Genomic DNA, 19,717 nt, shown 5'->3' with positions numbered 1-19,717 from the left:
AAAGAGCTTAGAGTCTCAGCAATGGAATGCAATACGGAGGTAATCTTCTTTTATAAGCTACCATCTAGGAACCCATCTTGAATGCTCACACTTGCCCAGCCCATCTCAACCTGCTCTTGGTGTGGTTAACAGTTCACTGAAGCATCTGCCGCTCTGGGTTCCACCTCTGGCTGTGCTCTGAACAGAGGAGCGGTTCCCGACACAGTAACCAAGCTTCCTGGAGCACAGTGTTGGCCAAGACACTGGCGAGGAATACGCTACAGATCACCACCACATGGAGGGAGAAATAAACAGCCCTACTACCTACCCATAACAAGAAAGCAGAAACAGCGAAGCATTATACTGTGCCAAACACCAGGCAACACAGGGCCGGCTCTGTTCCCAGTGGGTGTCAAAGCTCCCACGCTGGCACAAGGGATTGGCCCCAAAGGAAGATCTCAAACAATTTCAACATGCACTACGCATATTAACTGATCCTCACAGCAAACTGTCACTCCCATTTTACAGGTGGGGAGCTGAAACACAGAGAAATCAAGTGACCAGCCCGCATAACAAGTCACGGACAGAGCTGCAGGACTCCTGGGCCACTACATGGATCCCTTGGGATCCCAACCACGGAGCAAGCCAGTGGCGTGGCTCCAAGGAGAATCTATTCAGACGGTAAGCTGTTTGGGGCAGGGATTGTCTTTTTATTATCTGTGTGTGCAGCAAACAGCACAATGGGGCCCTGACCCACCTGATCTGGGGCCTCTAGGTGCTGCCACAATGCAAATAAAATCAAGAATCATTTATGTGCTTTGCAGTAGTGCCTAGAGGTCCCCATGAAATCAAGGCCCCACTGTGTGGTGTGCTGCAAACACACATGGTAAGAGGCGGCTCCTGTCCTGAAGAGCTTACACACTAAACAGACAAAAGGTGGGAGGAGACACAGAAAGGGGAAGAGACTTATGCAAGTTCATAACCTCCATCTCCTGAGTCCCACTCCAGGGTCCTAGCCTCTCCCAAGCCCTCCTCCTCTCCTGCAGTTTTGCTTTAACCATTAGCACACACAGGCTTCTGATGCATAAACAGAAGCAACCTGGAAAGTCTGGTGCAAGCAGACATTTCTCAAGGGCGCAGAGTCTCTACAGATAGGCACCTGTACAGCACAGGACCGTATGCCATTTTGTGGACATTTTGCAAATGAAAGACGGTTGAAATCTATCTGCGGCTTTGGGGAGAGAAATCCCCACAATCTGTTGGCTCGAGATCTGAAGGCGAGAGTCATATGTTTGTGAGCACCTGTGAAAACAGGGTGTCCAGCAAGAAACAATTATGTTCACATCGCCCACAGGAAGATTCCATTAAAGGAGACAATAGTCCCAGCACATCTCTCATCAGCTCAGTGCTGCTGATACCGATTCGGGCATGAGTCAGAGAGTGGGAATATCTCTGTACACTAACCTCCACGCATGTAGGGAGCGGAGAATGCCCTGGATTGGTTGTTGCAGACTTCCACTGTAAATGCACAAGCCTGCTTGCTTCCACTGCTGTTACAGATACCTTCAATTTCATAACAGCGATCATTCTGCTACCTACAGCTCCTACGTTGCTGGACTTTTGCTCTAGCTGTCATTCATACGCCCACTGCTGTCCTGCTGGAGAGGTAAAAGCAACCACCTCTGCACGGCTGCCTGCTGTAGCTTTTCTGGATTGACCAGGTCTGGTCATAGATGAGAAATCAAAGTACAGGCAGCAGGAAGAACAAAGCCTTGGCTTCATGATCAAAACCTGCCTGTTCTCTTTAATGAGAATCCCTACCACCCCCACTCTAGTCAGATGCAACGTCCTGCAGAGATACACACGATCCAGGCCCCCTTTCATATGGATGGATCCATGCTCCCTGTCCAAACCCATGTGATGCTCCCATATCCTCCTGGAATGGAGGTCCAAGAATGGGAAGCGAACCTACGTCACGCCTGGTTGATGTGTTACCGCCAGATCCCTAGTGGTCAGGCCCTTTAACAGCGATTGGGGATGCACCAACACTTGAATCTTTCCAGTAAAGACTGGGAGATTAGCAATGGGACACTCTGTAGATTGCCTGGGGTAGCAGCTGCTTTGGCAGGAAGGTCTTCCTCAGGGCTTTCTATTCAGTTCATGCTAATAAGCCTCCCAGGTCTGATGTCCGAGGCTGTGAAAGTCATTAATGAGCATGCCCCTGCCATATTCACCTACACCATCGCGGCGTTGCCAGCATCTACCTTGTTGCTTCACAAAGTTCATTGGGATGGGAGGTGGGTTAAGACAGACACTGTCGCAAGCCCATGTTCATTTCTATTCTTTCATTCCACATAGGGCCAGGTGCTGTTACACAGCAGTGCCCACAGCAACAATCTTTGCATCCTGGCACAAGGAGGAAGTCAAGGTGGGAGGACAGCTGTGCACGTAGGCTCACCACACACATTCATGCACTGGGGGACTGACACTGTGCAGCAGCAGAGTATAGTGTGTGTGTAAGTGCAAGGGATAAAGTGCCGAGCAGGATAGGAAGTGCAGGGGACCCCGATCTATTAACCTGCAGGCTGCCAAATTACTCCTGCCTTGTAAGAGAGGCGACGCTAAACCGGGTTTGTCACAGCTAAGCGCATCAGGAGCAGGACGAGGATCACATGTATGAAAATATCTCCTCGGCCATGTCCATTCTATGCCCACATGAGTACCTCTTTTACACTCTGTGCACTTGACTGTAAGAGAGCAGGCATGGATGGCATTTGAGCACCGGGTCAAAACCTAGCACTTAACCTCACTTGCACCACCCACCTTATGTAGCCTCCACTTGCACTGAATTGTCACCACCTTACACACCATGCTAGGACCTGCAGGATCAAAGCTTGAGCATGTGCTGTTCCAGGAACCCATCTGGGAGCTGCGCTTACTTTTGTATTCCAAGTGAAATCCTGCAGCAGACACGCTGATATCCGAGTAGAAATGCAGATAGAGCTGGTTCGAAGTGCTGTTCAACAAAGCAGGCACCGTTGTACCTGGGAAAAGAGGACGGATGTATGGTACTGAAAGGTGTTTTTTCTCCTCCCCTTTATAGTCCGAGATTTGCTGCATAAATCTGAGAAGAATCTGAGAACAGAAAGTCCTTTAATTTAACGGCCCCGCTCAGTTTGAACAGGTCTAATGAGTACAGCAGAGGAATAGCCAAGGCCTGTCGGAAAAGACGTTTCCAAAGCCTAGAGACACATTTCATCACGTAAAGTCTTATCAGCCAGAGAGCAGCCGGACTGAGGGATTGAGAGGTCAATTTGGTGATGAGGATGAGTGCGAACAGAGCTTGAGTCGCTGGGGAAGCCAGGGCTGCCCCAAGTCTGTTAGCTATTAAAGTAGCAGGTCCAAGTGTTTCTATCTGATATGTGGGACTGAGCACAGCCCTGGATGAAGTGGCCGCTGCTCTTTATGAATCTGACCCAGAACCTTTCATCTGAGGATCTCAAAGCATTAAAAATATTAATCAATTAAATCTCACAATGCTGTGAATAACCACCGGCAAGTTTTTGCCAGAAACTCTGCACCCAGGTGTTGATTTTCAGGGAAAGGGTTAAAAGGGTTCTGGTGGCTCAGTGATGCAGGTGACTTGTTACCCCCACTTGGATGTAAGGTAATCTCATTCTCTGGGATGAGAGGATCTAGGGTGATGGCTGAGTGGTACCGAGGGAGAAACCATAGTAGCAACCAAGTCTAGAGAGAAAGCTTGAGTTAGTTGTGATGTTCTCTTTTTCCTGTTTTCACTGTTAACAAAGGTGGCGGCAATCTCAGACTTTACAATGTATAAGCACTGGGTTGGTAGAGCAGTTTAGGGAAAGTGCCACAGTACTGTACCCATTTTACAGATGAGTAAAAATGAGACACAGAGGCCTTATCTACAGCACAACCATTTGCACCCAGCAATGGTGCAGCTCAGGAATGCTAGCAATGGTGAGAGTGCTAGTGCAGGCAGGATTTACAGCAGGTTTGCACAAGCAGGGTGGTACAAACACCTATGCCCGACACTAGCGTTGACACTATTGCTACTGCACCACTGGAGCATTGCTGGAAAATGGGTACGACGCTCTCTAGTGTGGACACACTCAGCGATACTAACTGACCTTTTCAAAGTCACCAAGTGACAGGTCAGTCCCATCACTGGAGCGTAAGAGTCAAGAGTCCAGACTCCCAGGTCCTACTTACTAGACCATGTTCCTCCATTTTCCCTAAGATGACATGGTACTGCTGTTACCAACCTAATAACACTACAAAGGTGACCAGCCAGTGCCATGTTTAAGGTTCTCTGCTGGCATCTTCTGAAGCCAACCATAGCCCAAGGCCTCAATTCAGCAAAGCACACTTGTCCCATTTAAGCAGATGCTTAAATTTGTCCCGAGTCTGTAAAGCATTTAAGCATGTGCTTATCTTTTAAGCAGGTGTTGACGTCCAGTTGAACTCAATGGAAATTAAGCTGTTGCTTAAGGGCTTTGCTGAACACTGCAAATAGGACTTTAAATAGCCACCTACCAGAAAAACTTCCCAGCATGGTGACAGTATTATCCCCTCCATCAAACACTTCCAGGGAATCCCAGTTCTGCTCAGTAACAAAACTGACCACTTGAATCTGAAACATTAAAAAAGAAAAGAATATCATTCACTTCGTACCTATGTTGTTAATAGGCAAAAATAATACCAACCACAGAGCCATTAATAAAGATAACAATGTGTCCTGTGGTTTGATCTCACTGTCATTCTGCCTGTGATGATGCATTACCAAAGGTAACAGAACTACAGTCTCAGAATGTCACTGAGTGCGCTGGGTGAAATTATTACAGCAAAACCGGAAACCATCAGTCCACATGCTGGGCCTGATCATCAGCTGGTGCAACCTGGCACATCTCCTTTGACTTCAGAAGCTGATTTACACCAGCTGAGGATCTGGTCCCTTCCTTCAATTTGGCAAAATTCCTGCAGAGTTCTGTAGGTTTTCACACTAAAACATGATGTTTTCAGAAGGAAGATGCTCCCATGTACAGTAATGCCAATGCTCCATGATCAGAAATCATGAGAATGTCTTGAGATTCATGATATGATGATGATTATTTCTAATTGGGGGTTCTTCATATTTTCCTTCGGTTTCTGAGCCTTTTGGGTGCACTCAAGCTTTTCCCTACAACTAGAAGTGCTGGAAATTTACTTTAAAAATGAAAACTGAGATTCTTATGTAATCACATGACTTCAGGAGCAGGGGCTTCAAAAATCACCAAATAAATAAAATCGTTACAGCTGGTGATACGGTATTTGCATTCTGAAATAGCTCCTATTCTTCAGCAAGAACACTTCCAGTAATTACCAGCGGATTTTTTTTTTCTCTTGATGCCTTTTCAGACAGATTCTAACAGTATTTCTGGGGACAAGGAATTCAAAGTGCTGGAGCAACAAGTTGCTCTGTGCTTCTAGGTTGGCATTTTCAAGGCAGCCTAAGAGAGTTAAGGGCCCACCTCCCACTGAAAGTCAAAGGCAGTGGGGCACCGTAGCATTCTTTGACAGTCCCCGGCTTAACGCTTACCCCATGGCTACAATTTTCAAAAGTGGGGGCCTAAAGTTAGGCACCTAAACCCATATTTAGGCTCCTATACAAGAGGCCTGGATCTTCAAAAGTGCGGAATTGTGTGCCCACAACTGCCATTCAAATCTACGGGGGCTGTGGTTGCTAAGCCCCTGACAAAAATCACACCATTTATCTAGGGCCTAACTCCACGGAATTTTGTACCCTCATTTGGGCATTTTAGCTGGCTAGATGGAATCGCTCTCATTTCCAGAGCTCTTGCATATACTTATTGCTGCTGTTCACTTGGATGATGTAAATACTTCTTACCAATCCCAGTGCTTATGATCAGCAGAAGTCCCGTTAAATTCAATGAAATTACTCTTTTAAGCACTGAGCTCAACAGGAGACAATTTGCAGGACTAAGCACTTGCAGGTACTTTTAGACACGACAAATCCTGATTTATATATAATCACACAGACTCCCAGACATCCCTCCCACCCCCGCCCATCTGGAAAAATCCTATGAAAACACCCCCATTTCCTCTAAAATGCCCGTGTTCTGCATTTACAAATCCAGTCCAAATGCCTGAGTTCCTTTTGGCTGATAATGCAAAGTCGTTTTAAAAAAAATCAAACCATTATTTCTGGCATTTTAACCTGTTTTCCTGGTTGATTTACTCTGAATGATAAAATAACTTTGTGGCCTTATTTTTTTTAAACTAAGGGCGTCTATCTAGCTGGAATACTAATGACCCCTGTGGAGTCATTACCTATCACACTGACAGAGTCAATACCTGTCAGCCTGCATAATTGCACCCCAATTATTACTTATGTTTTTACAAAGGAAAGTGGGTTTCCTTTGCTTTCTTAAAATTCCTTTATTTGTGTTTATAAAGCCATAAACATTTTAAAGGTTCTAATTCTAGACTGATGTGGATTCATGAGGGAGTTGCATCTATTTTCTGCCATGTATAGAAATTAATTCACACGAAGGTTTGCTCCCAGAATGAATAATTCATGGCAGAAGTGCAAGCTGGTGCATTGATTACATAAAAACCCCTGCCGGTGACTCACTGCTGCTAAGAAAGCTTTCGGTTCGCCTCCTCCTCTGATTTACAGTTGTGTAACCTTTAATTGTTGTACAAAACGGGGGTAAACTGATACTTAAATTAGTATCTATTAACTCTGAACATGTCACACACAAAAGGAGGTAATTGGGGGGTGGGGCACATAAGGTGCTCAGGGCTAAGTGGTTCTGGTTACATTGTGGTCCACCTCAGTGCAGAGAGTGTCTTGGGGTGCCTAAGCATAACTAGATGCCGGCTTTGCTTCTATGTGGGTCAAACACAAAGTGATCGCTCTTGTTCTGCCTTTAGTGCATCCCTTTTCTTGACAGCTCCCGGAGGCAGACTTCATTGGTGACATGTTCCACCTGTCGAAGCCCAGTGGCTCTTGCAAACTTTTCTTCAGCTGACAAACTTCCAGCAGAGAAAAAGAATGACAAATCAACACCAGCCTCCTCAGCAGAAGGGGTCACATCACCTAGATTCGCATCTCTGCCCCTTGTTCTGTGTGCATCTTCCTGGGTAAAACTGAGGGGGCTGTGGATCTATCCATCATCCATGTCCCCATTCATACCGTAAATGCACTGTGGCCCCCTCAGAAGACTGGCATGGACAGGAATGCTGCTCCAGTCTAACAGAATTATTTCTTTAGCTCAAGTAGCAGAGGCCTGTCCTGAAGGGGAAGGACCAGTCCCTTGCTGATGACTCATCACTAGGGCCCTACCAAATTCACGGCCATGAAAAATGCATCACGGACCGTGAAATCTGGTCTCCCCCCTGTGAAATCTGGTCTTTTGTGTGCTTTTACCCTATACTATAACAAATGTCACGGGGGAGACTGGCGTTTCTCAAATTGGTGGTCCAAACCCAAAAGGGAGTTGCAAGGGGGTTACAAGGTTATTTTAGGGGGGGGAGTCCCGGTATTGCCACCATTACTTCTGTGCTGACTTCAGAGCTGGGCAGCCGGAAGGCAACGGCTGTTGGCCAGGCACCCAGCTCTGAAGGCAGTGCCGCAGCAGCGCAGAAGTAAGCGTGGCAATACCCTACCAGGCCACCCTTACTTCTGTGCTGCTGCTGGTGGGGGCTCTGCCGTCAGAGCTGGGCTCCCGGCCAGCAGCCACCGCTCTCCAGCTGCCCAGCTCTGAAGGCAGCGTTGCCGCCAGTGCAGAAGTAAGGGTAGCAGTACCGCAAAACCCCCGACAATAACCTTGCGACCCTCCCACAACTCCTTTTTGGGTCAGGATCCCTACAATTACAACACCCGTGACATTTCAGGTTTAAATAGCTGAAATCATGAAATTTACTATTTTTAAAACACTAGGACTGTGAAATTGACCAGAATGAACCGTGAATTTGGTAGGGCCCTACACATCACCATGGTATTGAATGCCAAATGGTTAAACTTTTGGAAATGACTGACTTGATGCACACTTAGAGGCAAGATGATTTTTGTTTCTCATGTGCATTTGTTTTTTTTCCTCTTTGCAGGTCACCTTTAGGGCTTGTCTACACAGGGACACTCAGGATAATTAATCCAAATTAAGGAAAGGGGTGAATTTAAATTGGATTATTTAAATCACATTAAACTCCAGTGTGGACATTTTGTATTCAGGATTAAACTGGATTTGTTCAATTTAGGTTACTTTACTTCCAGAGTGAATTAAGATAAACTGAATTAAGGCCACTTTAATTTTGAATAAGAGTGTCCACATGGGTTTAGTGAGGTTTAACTAATCCACTTTAACTTTCCTGAGTGTCCCCCTGTAGATAAACCCATAGTGGAAAAAGGGCTTTTGGATCATTTACTGATTTCCCTCATATTACTTTTCCTAGTTTTACCCACTATGGTTTGTGGGAAGGTTTATTAGATGCATCATGATGATGGGAGGACGAAATCACGGGGAGAGCACTTATGAATGAAATACATGTTATTTCATTCATAAGCCTACATTATTAGTCACTTCCTTCCATACCCAATGTAGGAATGTAAAAACAATGATTGGCTACACATGCTGAGAACATTCTCACTGAAGCTTTGCATTAAAAGTGGTGGAAGGAAGAATCAATTGATGTCACTTTAAAAAAAATCTGTGAATTAATTATCACCTCTTGATAATGTGAGTCCCAAACATTTTGCAAAATGCATCGACTGTTTAAATGTTTAAACGGAGCCTCTTGCAATTTGGTTGTATTAATGGCTAACATTTCAGATGAGTGGGAAGGAATCTGTGATGCATTTTGCAGCTTTGCAAAACATTCTGTTAATTGGACTTAAAATACAAAACAAGAAGCAGGAATTTGCCAGTCTGGAAGCAGTGACAGCCCTATTAGAAGCCACAGAGCACTTATTCCCTCCATTCCGCCTGTTAACAAACTGTCACTGATGTGACAGGCCATGGTCAGGCAAGATACTAATTTCAGTGACATGACTGTAGATCTGGAGTAACTCCACTGAAGTCAATGGAATCATTTCAGATTTACACTGGAGTCACACAGATCAGAATGCAGCCTGGTCGCTTCGTGTCAGACACAGATCTGCAGCACGTAGGGACAGGGTAATAAAAGTGTACCTGAAGTCAGAACAAACATGTCATAAGACATACATTTACTGTGTGTGCCAACAGCTATGACTGCTGCAGAGAGAGAGAGAGAGGAAAAACCCTCTATTAACCTATTGCCTGATAGAAAAATAAGAGCTTTTAATAAACAAAACCCCTGCAGACAAAATGGTGTAAAGAAGAAGAAAGAAGCCCAGCGATTATCACACTCTTGGAATGAATGAACCTATTAAATGAATCCATCTTATCTGCACCAATTGATGCCAGTGTAACATGTAGCTAGATACCTTCCTGTGAGGATGGGAACTTTATCTAAGGGACTGCTCTCTGTGATGTCTTTTGAATGAATTAAATTCTTAGTCTCCTCAGGTTTGTGGCAGGTTTTCTGTGGAGGACTGATAAGTGCCAGAGAAACCAAAACACTACATGGAGAAACTGACCACTAGAACTACAGTGGTAGAATTATACCGCTCTAGCTATGTCAGTATAGTGCCTGTGCGGATAATCTAATCCAGACTAAAAATGATTTATTTTGGTTTACATTGTTTACATGACTTTAAACCTGCATAATTAAGCACCACGTGGCTGCTTTAGGCAACGTAAGCTACACCAAAAAAGACTCACTTTTATTCCAGAATAGAGCATCCACACAGAGAGTTGTACTAGCATAGCTATAGCAGTTTAATTATCCCTCTGTAGTTCTGCCGGCCAACTTCCCCATGTAGTAATCCTCCCACTGAAATCTCACCCACCTTGGGCAGCCTTGGTGAAAATGAATGTCTGATTCCAGAAAAGAATGACGCTTTCCACTGATCTCCTTCTTCTGAGTAGCAGCGACTTGATGGTACTTGACCTCTACAAGTGCACTAGATACAGTATGTTCCGTCTCTCAATATCATGCTGCAGTGATAGCTGTTTAATACGGTACCTGTATTCCTGCTCCTTCAGGGACGGTTATCTTCCACACGCAATTGAGGCTATTCAGGTAGGGCTCAGGGAAGCCAGGGGAAAGGATGGTGCCTTTACGCTCGGTCAAGTTTCCACCACAAGGTACTGAAAAAAAAAGCAAATGAGAACTTGAATGTGTGCGAGCTCAGCTTTAATACCAACACTTCACTGGGTACGGGCAGAAAAGTACCTGAGATTGGGGGATTACTTAAGAAAGTGATTTGCAAATAAAACCATCAGGGTGGCAACACTGTTCCTGACAGTACAGCACAATGGAAACCTGATCTTGGCCCCAAATCGGGGGTTGGTGGGGATGGGGAAGGAGTGCACCACATTTCAGCAATCCGGATCAGTGGACAGATCTTCTGGAAACCATGATCTTTGGGCACAAGTTAGAGCAGCCTTAAGGCTGGTCTAATTTACAGCAGGGCCTGGTTCAGCCACCAGCATTGTGAAGGGTGGTAAGAAAGGTGGCATAATGCCACTTATACCCTCCCACTTAGGCCAGTTGTGCTGGGCACTACACTGGCACACCCGGCGAGCAGGAGCAGAGTCCTTAGTAGAGAATGATATCCTCTCTATAGGTGATTGTAACCTTCCCATAGAATTCAATATTCCGTTAAAAAACCCCTAGAGAAAGGGAATGGTTTTCCATGACTTTCTATAGGGCTTTCCGACAAGGAATACAAAGAGCTAGGCATGCAGAGAACCTTGCTTCCCCTTTTATCCCCCACTGAACTAGGTTTACAAACCAAGACAGGTAGGCACGGAGACATTCCACTGAGCTAACGCTCCCGGCATAGTTAGGCATTCAATACTCCGGGAGCCCTGGAGAGCATATCCGGCACTGCACTCGAATCGGACAACGGCCCCAACCGAGAAATCACTGCCAATCCTCCTCCCGTAGCGGGGTTCCGGCACGGAGCTGCATTGTGTGGCACTGGTGCGAGGAACCGCTTTGAACACAGAGGGAGGAAATGTTAGTGTGATGCTAGGAGACCCAGAGCCAGCTCATGCCAAGGCCCCGGGGCTGTCTGAACACAGAGTAGTGCTTAGCTGGAAGCCAGTTTGGTTCGCCTGTGGATTAGTATAGCTAAAATAAATATTAGTGTTATAAGAATGTGCTTAGACTCGATGGCATGCTTGTAGGATGCTGCTTGTATTAGTCCTACTTATAATACCTGTATCCCATGCTATAAGGTAATTCTCAAGTGTTCGCTCTATAGCTGTGAAACGTTTCTTCTGAAACTATGTAATTCACCAAACAGGGGGAAAAAAATCTTCAACTAATGCAAACTGCTGGATTCCTCCAGAAGGTGTTATCTCCTGGCCACTAGGAAGGACTACTGAATCCAAATGGGCCACTGTGGAACAAAAACTTTGTCAATTTCTCCTCCCACCCACCCATGAAGAGGTTAGGTGCAGAAGTGCTCATCTCATCAGCTTGGACTCCCTGACCAGAAGGAATTAGGGTCTTTTTATGATGTTTGGACTCTAAGGGACAAAGATTCCTAAACTTAAGCAAGAGATCCCCAGGATTAACCTGGGTTAGCCCTAATGGACATATAGAACTGGCATATTTCAGCAACTCTTTCACCGCCTGAAACTTAAGACAGCAACTCATTTGTGTGTGCATATTTATCTGTTTTAACCTCTAAAATAACTCATTTCTTTTTCCTACTGACTAAATCTTCAGCTAGTTTATTACAGGATTGGCTACAAGCGTTGTCTTTGGTGTGAGATCGAAGGTGCAAATTGACCTGAGATAAGTGACTGCTCCTTTGGGACTGGGAGTAACCTCAATATTTTGTGCTCTTTGGGTAAAGTCATCATCTGTCACAGAGTCAAGCTTGTCTGGGTGGCAAGATAGATCAGTCCTTGCACACAATCATTCTTTGATTAGCACTTAACATGTTCACAGTGATGTATGGACACCACCAGCTAAAGATTTGGACTTTTTAAAAAAATGAATTTAAAGTAGTTCCTGGTAGAACACAGGCTCCTGAGTCCCCTGACAAATTGTTGTGGTTTTACAATCACCTTTTCCTATTAGTTCAAGGTGGTTTTTCTCTCCTTTGTGAAAGACCCACACAAACAACAGAGAAAACTGGCGATAGAGGGTGCAACTGATGCTGAAAAATGCCATCATATCCAAACGTGAACAAAGAAGAGAGATCATTTTTCACTTTAACCTCTTTGTTGTCACCATCTCAGGTGTTACTTGTGCTAATGTGTTTCCCCTCACAACACCCCTGCGAGGCAGGGCAGTATTGATACCTCTCTTTTACAAATGGGAAAAGCGAGGCACAAAGAGGTTAGAGGCTGAGTTTTTCAATGGCGCTCAAGGGAACAGGGCACCTAACTTGATTCGGCTCCCTGGCAAATTCCACCCTAAGTGACCTGCCCATAGCCACAATGACCTAGCAGTGAAGCTGGGACTGGTACAGAGAGGAAACTGAGTTGGTTCTTTCAAGCTACTAGGAGTCTCATTATTGTAAGGGATTGTAACAATGGAGCGTGTTATTGTAACACTTTAAAACAAAAATACTTGCAGACATGAGAGAGGGAGAGAAAAGAGAGTTGGGCTCAGGCACTTCCCTTATTTCTGTAAGTGCCTGAGCTCCTGCCACTTAGCGGATGATGCTCTTGTGAGCTGTATGGTACGGGAAACAGCTGAGCTTCAGAGAGAGCGAAGGAGCGAGAGACTGACTCTCTCAGACCTTTGTGTGAGTGGGCAATTGCTCCCCGTGGGAATAAAGAAGTCAAAGCACTGATTATTCCTGAGTAGGAAATCAATGAATTTTCATCTCTCAGTGGCTCTAAGATTTATTAGCACTTCAGGCGGGAATTGCTGGGAAGAGGGGGAAAAACAAAGATTACAAGCACATTAGCGACGTGCTTTGGTTGATTTTAATTCGGTCCAGAGAGATGAATGTCAGTGCGCTGTGTGTTTTGTTTTACCCAGGATGCCTTGCACACCCTTTCCCTCTAACAGATCTCCGACAGGCATCCCCACCTACGCATACACAACAGCCAGGAAATGGGGAAGCAGGAAGTTAGACTTTGACGCACATCCGTGTTTTTTGAAAAAAAGGGTCCACTTGCCAGCACGTTCTGCTCTGTGCAAACGGACGATAACAGAGATTCCTGTGAATCTGAACTGCTGCTCAATAGGGTGAATGGGACGAATCATTTTTGCATTGGACAGACAACCAACCATGTGCCTCGCCTCTCTCCAAGCTACCGAAACAATTGCACCCATGTGCCTGACTCCACTGATCTCCTGCCCTTAAATCTACTGAAACAAGAGCGATCAAAGATGCTCAGGACTTTGCAAGTTCGGGTTCAAATCTGGGCCACCTATTTGAAAAAAAAAAAGTGCTCGTCAATGTCAATGAGATATTTACTCATCGTGGAGGTATCTCTCGACCACAACTGCACCTACCTTGGTAGACAAAATGAAATCCTTTGGCAGTTGCTTGACCCTTGGCACTGAACTTGATGAGGATTTGATTGGTGGTGGCTAAGGGCAATGATTCACCTAGATAGGGAGAGAGGGAAATAGACGGCAGGCATACACGCATTACAGCATCACCCCGCGAACTGGTTTACTGAGGTCTTTCTACTAAGACCTTCTCAACATGGGAAACTTCTATTGTATAGGTTTTTCTGAAGCTGGCATGGAGGAGTGTTCTTTACACAGAGAGCAATTGTTAATTGTACCAAGGGATCACTGAGAATCTATCTGTAGAAGCACATGGCTCTCACAGCTGGGGGGTTGCCTTTGGTGGGTTTCTTTTCAGGAAGGAAAAACGCAATTGCGGCTGCAATTTTAAAAAAATTTAATTTCCCTTTTTTTAAAAGACCCGAACTCGAATTCTGGAGGAAAAGGAAAAGGTCAGATGCACATCTTACAAAACCACTGTCCTGAGAAGTCTAATCCCTGGTGAAGATTTTCAGAAGCGATGAGCAACGAGGACAAGTTCTCAGCACGTTTTGAAAATCAGGCCCCTCTAAGGTGTCTCAAGCTAGGCTTCCCAAAAATGAAGCACCCCATATCAATGGTCAATATTGAAAAATCTTGGCCTAGACGGATTTCGCCCACTAATGGGGATCTCACACCACACACGCAGCAAGGAAACAGGTTCCTTAAGTACAGCATTGGGGAGATAAAGCCAAACAAGGGATAGGTGGGTCCTGAAAATGAAGGGAAGGCAATGTTCAGTTGGACGATAACACCAGCTACGAGGGGAGAGACATTGCAATCACTTCCTGCAGGGAAGTGTGATTGTGTGTTGGCCAAGAACTGAATCAGCCTCCAGCATCACTTTGGCAAACCAGGAAGATGGTCTAAGTTACAGCAGCCCTGCCGGGGCTGCCCATGAAGAGCTTAGCAGCCTGGAACTGCTCAGGATCTACAATTGTGCTCTGCATTATGGCCCCTTTCTCCCCTGACCTTGCCAGCCCCCCTTTTGCAAGGGCCGGTGAGGGGCTGTGCAAAGGGCAGCCTACGGCTGACTCACGCAATGCCTGCACAGGAGGAATTCTCCCCTGGCTGGCTAAAGGGCTTTCACATCCCCTGTATGCAGCCGCACTGGTGTACATGGTGTTTAATAGAGGGAATTAATCCCTCTCTGTTTCTAAATAGCCATTCCCCAGCATGCAACATTTGGTACGTCCACACTGCAGCCTGAAGTGAGCCTCCCAGCCCAGGTTCACGGTCAAACTGGCACGAGTCTGTGTACCTGAGCTGGGAGGTTCACTCCCAGCTGCAGTGTAGACATATCCATTGGGCCTTGCCCAACTTACCCTAACTGGCTAGCAGTGCTGCCATAGTCTCCATAGCCTGGTATCATTGCTTGTCATTGATCAGTCAGCGCAACGACATTTTGAGAGGGAAGGCCCATCTCTGCCAGCACCGGTGACTCATCTTTACCTGTGTGAGAGCCTGAGAGCGAGCTGAGGAGCCGGGAGAGCTGGTTGGGTCCATCGTGAACTTCTATGACATCATTGAGCGCGGTCTGGAAGAAGGCAAACTGCCCGAAAACCACTGTGAATGGAGAGAACGGAAGCAGTAAGGGCAAGAAGCAGGGAACACACTGCAATTCAGCGAAAGCCAACCCTCAACACTGAGATGCTTCAGCTGGACTGTCTTGAGAACCCCAGAGGAAAGTGTCTGATTGTCAGCCCTCCAGATGGAAATCCCTTATTTATCCATAAAGTGGGCACAACATGGGCAGCAGCAAGCTTCCAAAATGCCGGCTCACCAAGGATTCATAGATCAGAAGGGATCACATTATGGAGAGCCCAGCCTGGCCTCCTACATAAGACAGGCTATATAACATACAGACTCCATCATGGACCAGAACTCCATGGTGCTAGGTGCTGCCAAAACACAGAACAAAAAGCTGGTCCCTGCCCCAAAATGTTTAGGGCGAGATTTATTTCAAATTAAAAAATTGTGCCCTTAATTAAGAACATAACATAAACATGGCCATACTGAGTCAGACCAAGGGTCCATCTAGCCCAGTCTCCTGTCTTCTGACAGTGGCCAATCGCAGGTGCCCCAGAGGGCATGAACAGAACAGGTCATCATCAAGTGATCCATTCTCAGCTTCTGGCAAAGAGAGGCTAAGGACACCATCCCTGCCCAATTCCAGCACCAAGCCCATCTGCCCTAGAAGTGATGAAAAGATATTTGAATTTCCAGTCAGTCCTAGGCACCTCTGCTAAGACTGCCAATGAGGAAGTCACTCTGTGTTCCCCATTTTATTGCTTATTTTGTAAATGCACCCAGATGACCCCAGATCCCATCCCTGGGAAAACGATAATGAGATGATCAGGCCATTTTCCAGTTGGTGTGTGCGGGTTTGACTTATTTTTGTATATTTTTCAAAATACAACAACAGTATATTCCCCAAGACCCCAAGGCTCTATTTTTCCCCCTGAGCTGTGTATTGGTACGTTGTAAACACCCAGTTACAGATTCACAGACTGTGAGGTCCCTCACTGTGAAATTCATCAACAACCAGGCTGCAATGTTTGTTACTTGCAAATTCAGTTTTGCAGCAGGGCTTCCATGCTAGGACATGCGAGGGGGCTGGGCGAGCCCCCTGACACCTGCTGTCTGGAGAATCAGGAAAGGAAAGGAAATGGGATTCCTACAGTATTTGCTACTTGCAGTTTCCCACTCACTTTTAATGAAGCTATTGGAACATGGTGGGTGGGGGAAAGAAACGACTTAGCTGTCATCGTACTGTAGATAGGAAGTCAGGCCACTCATCAAGAAGTTGTGCCTAGGCCACTAGATACTTGACTGATTCAAGCATAAGGATCAGCAAAAATAGCAACAGTAGCACCTTAACAGGGCTGGACGGCACTGTGGAATGGTAACCACCTATGGTGTATTTCACAACTTGGTCACAGGTCTAAATCCACCTCAAGTCAGTAAAGAGTGAAGGTCATTGCTGTGTGCTAGGTACTGAGGGGAAGAAGTTGGTAGCCCTAATTCAGTCCCAGATAGAACTGAGTGTCCTTATCCCACCTTGCTGTCTCCAGGGCTATTGGGACTGACTCCACTGTAGATCATTATAACATGGCAGCCTACAGAAGCTTGCCTTGTGGAATAAAATTTGCAGGGCTTCACTCTACAGAGCTGTCAGTGCAGCAAGTTTCATGAGCCCTAAGTTCACTTTGAAAAAGAGAAAATATGTTAAACAATATTAATACCCATCCATCTAGCTGTCTCAAGGGTTTCCAAGGTACATATCATGCTGGTATCCAGGCACTGTACAAAATTAAGCAACATCAGAGTCTATAACTAAAATGTTGGTGCATGGATTTAATCTGGCGCTGATGCGCATTTAGGCCCTGATTCAACAAAGTACTTAAGCACGTGAATGCTCCCACACCTGTTCCGCCCAGCTTGTTTTGCTGAATCAGGGCATAGTGCTGTCGTTATCACAGAATAATCACCAACCCTTCCCCCGCCCACGAGACAGAGTTTTGCTCTAGTCTCAGATTCCAATATTCCAAGCAGTAGCTTTAGCAAAACGAAGGTCACGACAAGCCTACAGGAAAAAAAAAATCTCAAAAGGAGCTTTGCACGAGGGAGATAGCTTTTCTCATAAGACGTTATAAATATGGTACAAGTGACTGCACCTCCTCACTGTGCATATTAGAATGGCAGAGAGCATTAGCATTCTCGCTGGGGCAACATTTCTATCTACTGCCTGTGATACTATTTCACTTGACAGTGGCTGAATTGCAAAGATCAGTTCTAACAGCTGTATGACATTAATATTTACCTTCTAAAGATCCATTCAACAAACACGTATTTTCTGAAAGATTTTTAAAGGGCCACCAGATTGATTTTTACTCCTAGGTCTTTCTCTCTCTCTCTCCGTCTCACACACACACACACACACTGATTATTTTAGCACAACATTTAGCATAGATTTGGGCTGAATACATTTGCACGCAGACGTCTTCTGAAGGAGAAGACTGCTGCCACTGCTCCATTGCAAAAGTTAATCACTGTAAATTAAATTTTCACTTTTTTTTCCCCCTCAAATCAGTAACTCTCAGATTTGGTTGAGCAGCTACAAAAAAACGTCACAAAAATGTTGTCATTTTTTGGGGCCATTTTCCATGTATTTTCGAATTAAAAAATTTCCAATATCTCTGTACATGAAATTGAATTTACAGTCAATAGTGCCACTTCTGCCGTATTTCCCATTCCTCCCCCTCCCCCCCCCAATAATAATACAGTCACACTCAACTGTAGAAAAGAGACTGTGGGGAACATTTTCAGCTGGTATAAACTGACTTATCTCCAGTGGCTTCAACTGAGCATTGCTGATTTATACCAGCTGAGAATCTAGCCCACTGACTGCACGGCATATACCGTAGTCCTTCGGCACGACGACAAAATACAGGCAGATTTGTCCACTGGTGTAATTCCGAGGATAATTTGGAGACAGAACTACTCCATCTGATCCAGTGTACTGACCACCACACGGTGCTGAAAGACAAAGTCAGGAAGAAATCACTGGAGCAGCTGTCATTCAAGCCCTGGCTTCAAGCATTACCCATTTTCTCCACTGCTTCAAAATACATCCAGCCATGTGCTTATGATTCTGTGCAGGGCCGGCTGACCAAGTCTGTGATCAATTCTACATTTCAGGTGGAGCAGCACTCACTGCAAGTTCTTATTAATAACAATACCGCTTATCCTAACTCGAGTTCATGCTTGCTTCACGTTAAATTACCACCACCATACCAGGAACTGGGTGGATGTCGAGTACAGTATGTAGCCTAATGTGTGATCTCCAGCGCTATCCATTTGATTCTAAAGCACAGGAGTTGGAGGGTTGGGTTCTTAATCTTTTCATTGTTTCTCAGCAACAGGAGACTGGCTCAGGGACCAAAGCAGCACTCCCCATCCGAACATTTTCAAACCATCCATTTCTCCTGTCCGCACCCATGTTCGAGCCTCATATTTGTCTCTTGTCCAGCACCCGTTAGCAAACAGAGCTGGTCGGAAACATTTAATCAAAATAATTTTCTGATGAAAAACAGGAAAAACTTATGAGAAAAAACATTTTCCTGTTTTCTTACCAGCTCCCACCCTGGCTCAGGAAATCAATTAAGCACGTGCTTAGGTACCTTCCTAAATGAGAATGGATTTCAGCACAGGCTTAAGTGGCTTCCGGAATCAGACGCTGTCTTAGGATTGCAGAATTTGTCCTGCTGGATGCGATAATCGGTTTATTCCAATACCCTGGCTTTGTCAGATGCTTCCCAAGAAGGGGTAAGAAGCCTCATAATGGACAACTACGAAGTAATTTGCATACAGAGTAAGTTTCTTTCTGACCTCAGACAGTGAGAGCTTTCATTTTTCATTCAACATTTTGTACAGGAATAAAAGCTTCCCCCCACCCCCATCAAGCTCTCTACGAAAGGGACACCTGTGCATCTGAATGGTTTGTACCATAGAGAGGCTCAGCAGCCAGCATGGACATTTCGGAGCCGGCTCCTTGCTCACCCGGCCAGCCTTACCTGTGCATGTTGGCCGAGGTTTGTTCCACGAGGGTTTCCCATCCCCTCCCATTATGCATGTCAGGGTGGAGACTCCTTCGATCTCATAGCCACCATCGCAGTAGTAGGTAATTGTCGATCCCAGTTTCAGGTCTGTGCCCACTCGGGTGCCATTCTTAACTGACCCGGGATCAAAACAAGACTCCCTGGGATTTTCTGCAAAATAACATTGCAAGGAAGTTTAGTGTGTTGATTTGACTGTTTAAGATGCTCATCCTGCAGGTAAATAGCACGTGGCACCAGCGAATCAGTTACAGCAGGTAACTGGGAGTCAAGACGACTGAGTCCTATTATTAACAGCTGTGCCACTAAGGCTCTGTCTTCACTACAGAATCAGCCTGGGATCCTACCCACGTGTTGCCCCCATCCCCCCACTGTCTGCACACAAAAGCCTCTCACTTGAGTTTAGTGGTACTTTCAAGCTAGCAAAGTTGGGGGTGTGGGTGAGAGCCCTGGTTCTGCTTTCACTCAGGTGGAAACTACCC

At 45.6% G+C, this 19,717-nt stretch overlaps 1 protein-coding gene across 1 annotated transcript in view; it reads right to left on the bottom strand.

The window, feature by feature from the left end:
- CSMD2 (CUB and Sushi multiple domains 2) overlaps positions 1-19,717 on the bottom strand; it is a 536,547-nt gene that overhangs the window by 104,752 nt on the left and 412,078 nt on the right. The window contains exons 30-37 of the mRNA XM_074934462.1: positions 19,194-19,388; positions 18,040-18,156; positions 15,070-15,183; positions 13,579-13,674; positions 10,886-11,089; positions 10,114-10,238; positions 4,540-4,636; positions 2,919-3,023 (exon numbers count right to left, since the gene is read on the bottom strand). Coding sequence (XP_074790563.1) covers positions 2,919-3,023; positions 4,540-4,636; positions 10,114-10,238; positions 10,886-11,089; positions 13,579-13,674; positions 15,070-15,183; positions 18,040-18,156; positions 19,194-19,388 — 1,053 coding nt within the window. The remainder of the gene's footprint in view (positions 1-2,918; positions 3,024-4,539; positions 4,637-10,113; positions 10,239-10,885; positions 11,090-13,578; positions 13,675-15,069; positions 15,184-18,039; positions 18,157-19,193; positions 19,389-19,717) is intronic.

The sequence above is a fragment of the Natator depressus genome, chromosome 19 (genome assembly GCF_965152275.1).
Source record: "Natator depressus isolate rNatDep1 chromosome 19, rNatDep2.hap1, whole genome shotgun sequence".
Lineage (NCBI taxonomy): Eukaryota > Metazoa > Chordata > Testudines > Cheloniidae > Natator > Natator depressus.
The sequence above is the reverse complement of the archived record's forward strand: the minus strand, read 5'-3'. Positions and strand labels throughout refer to the sequence as shown.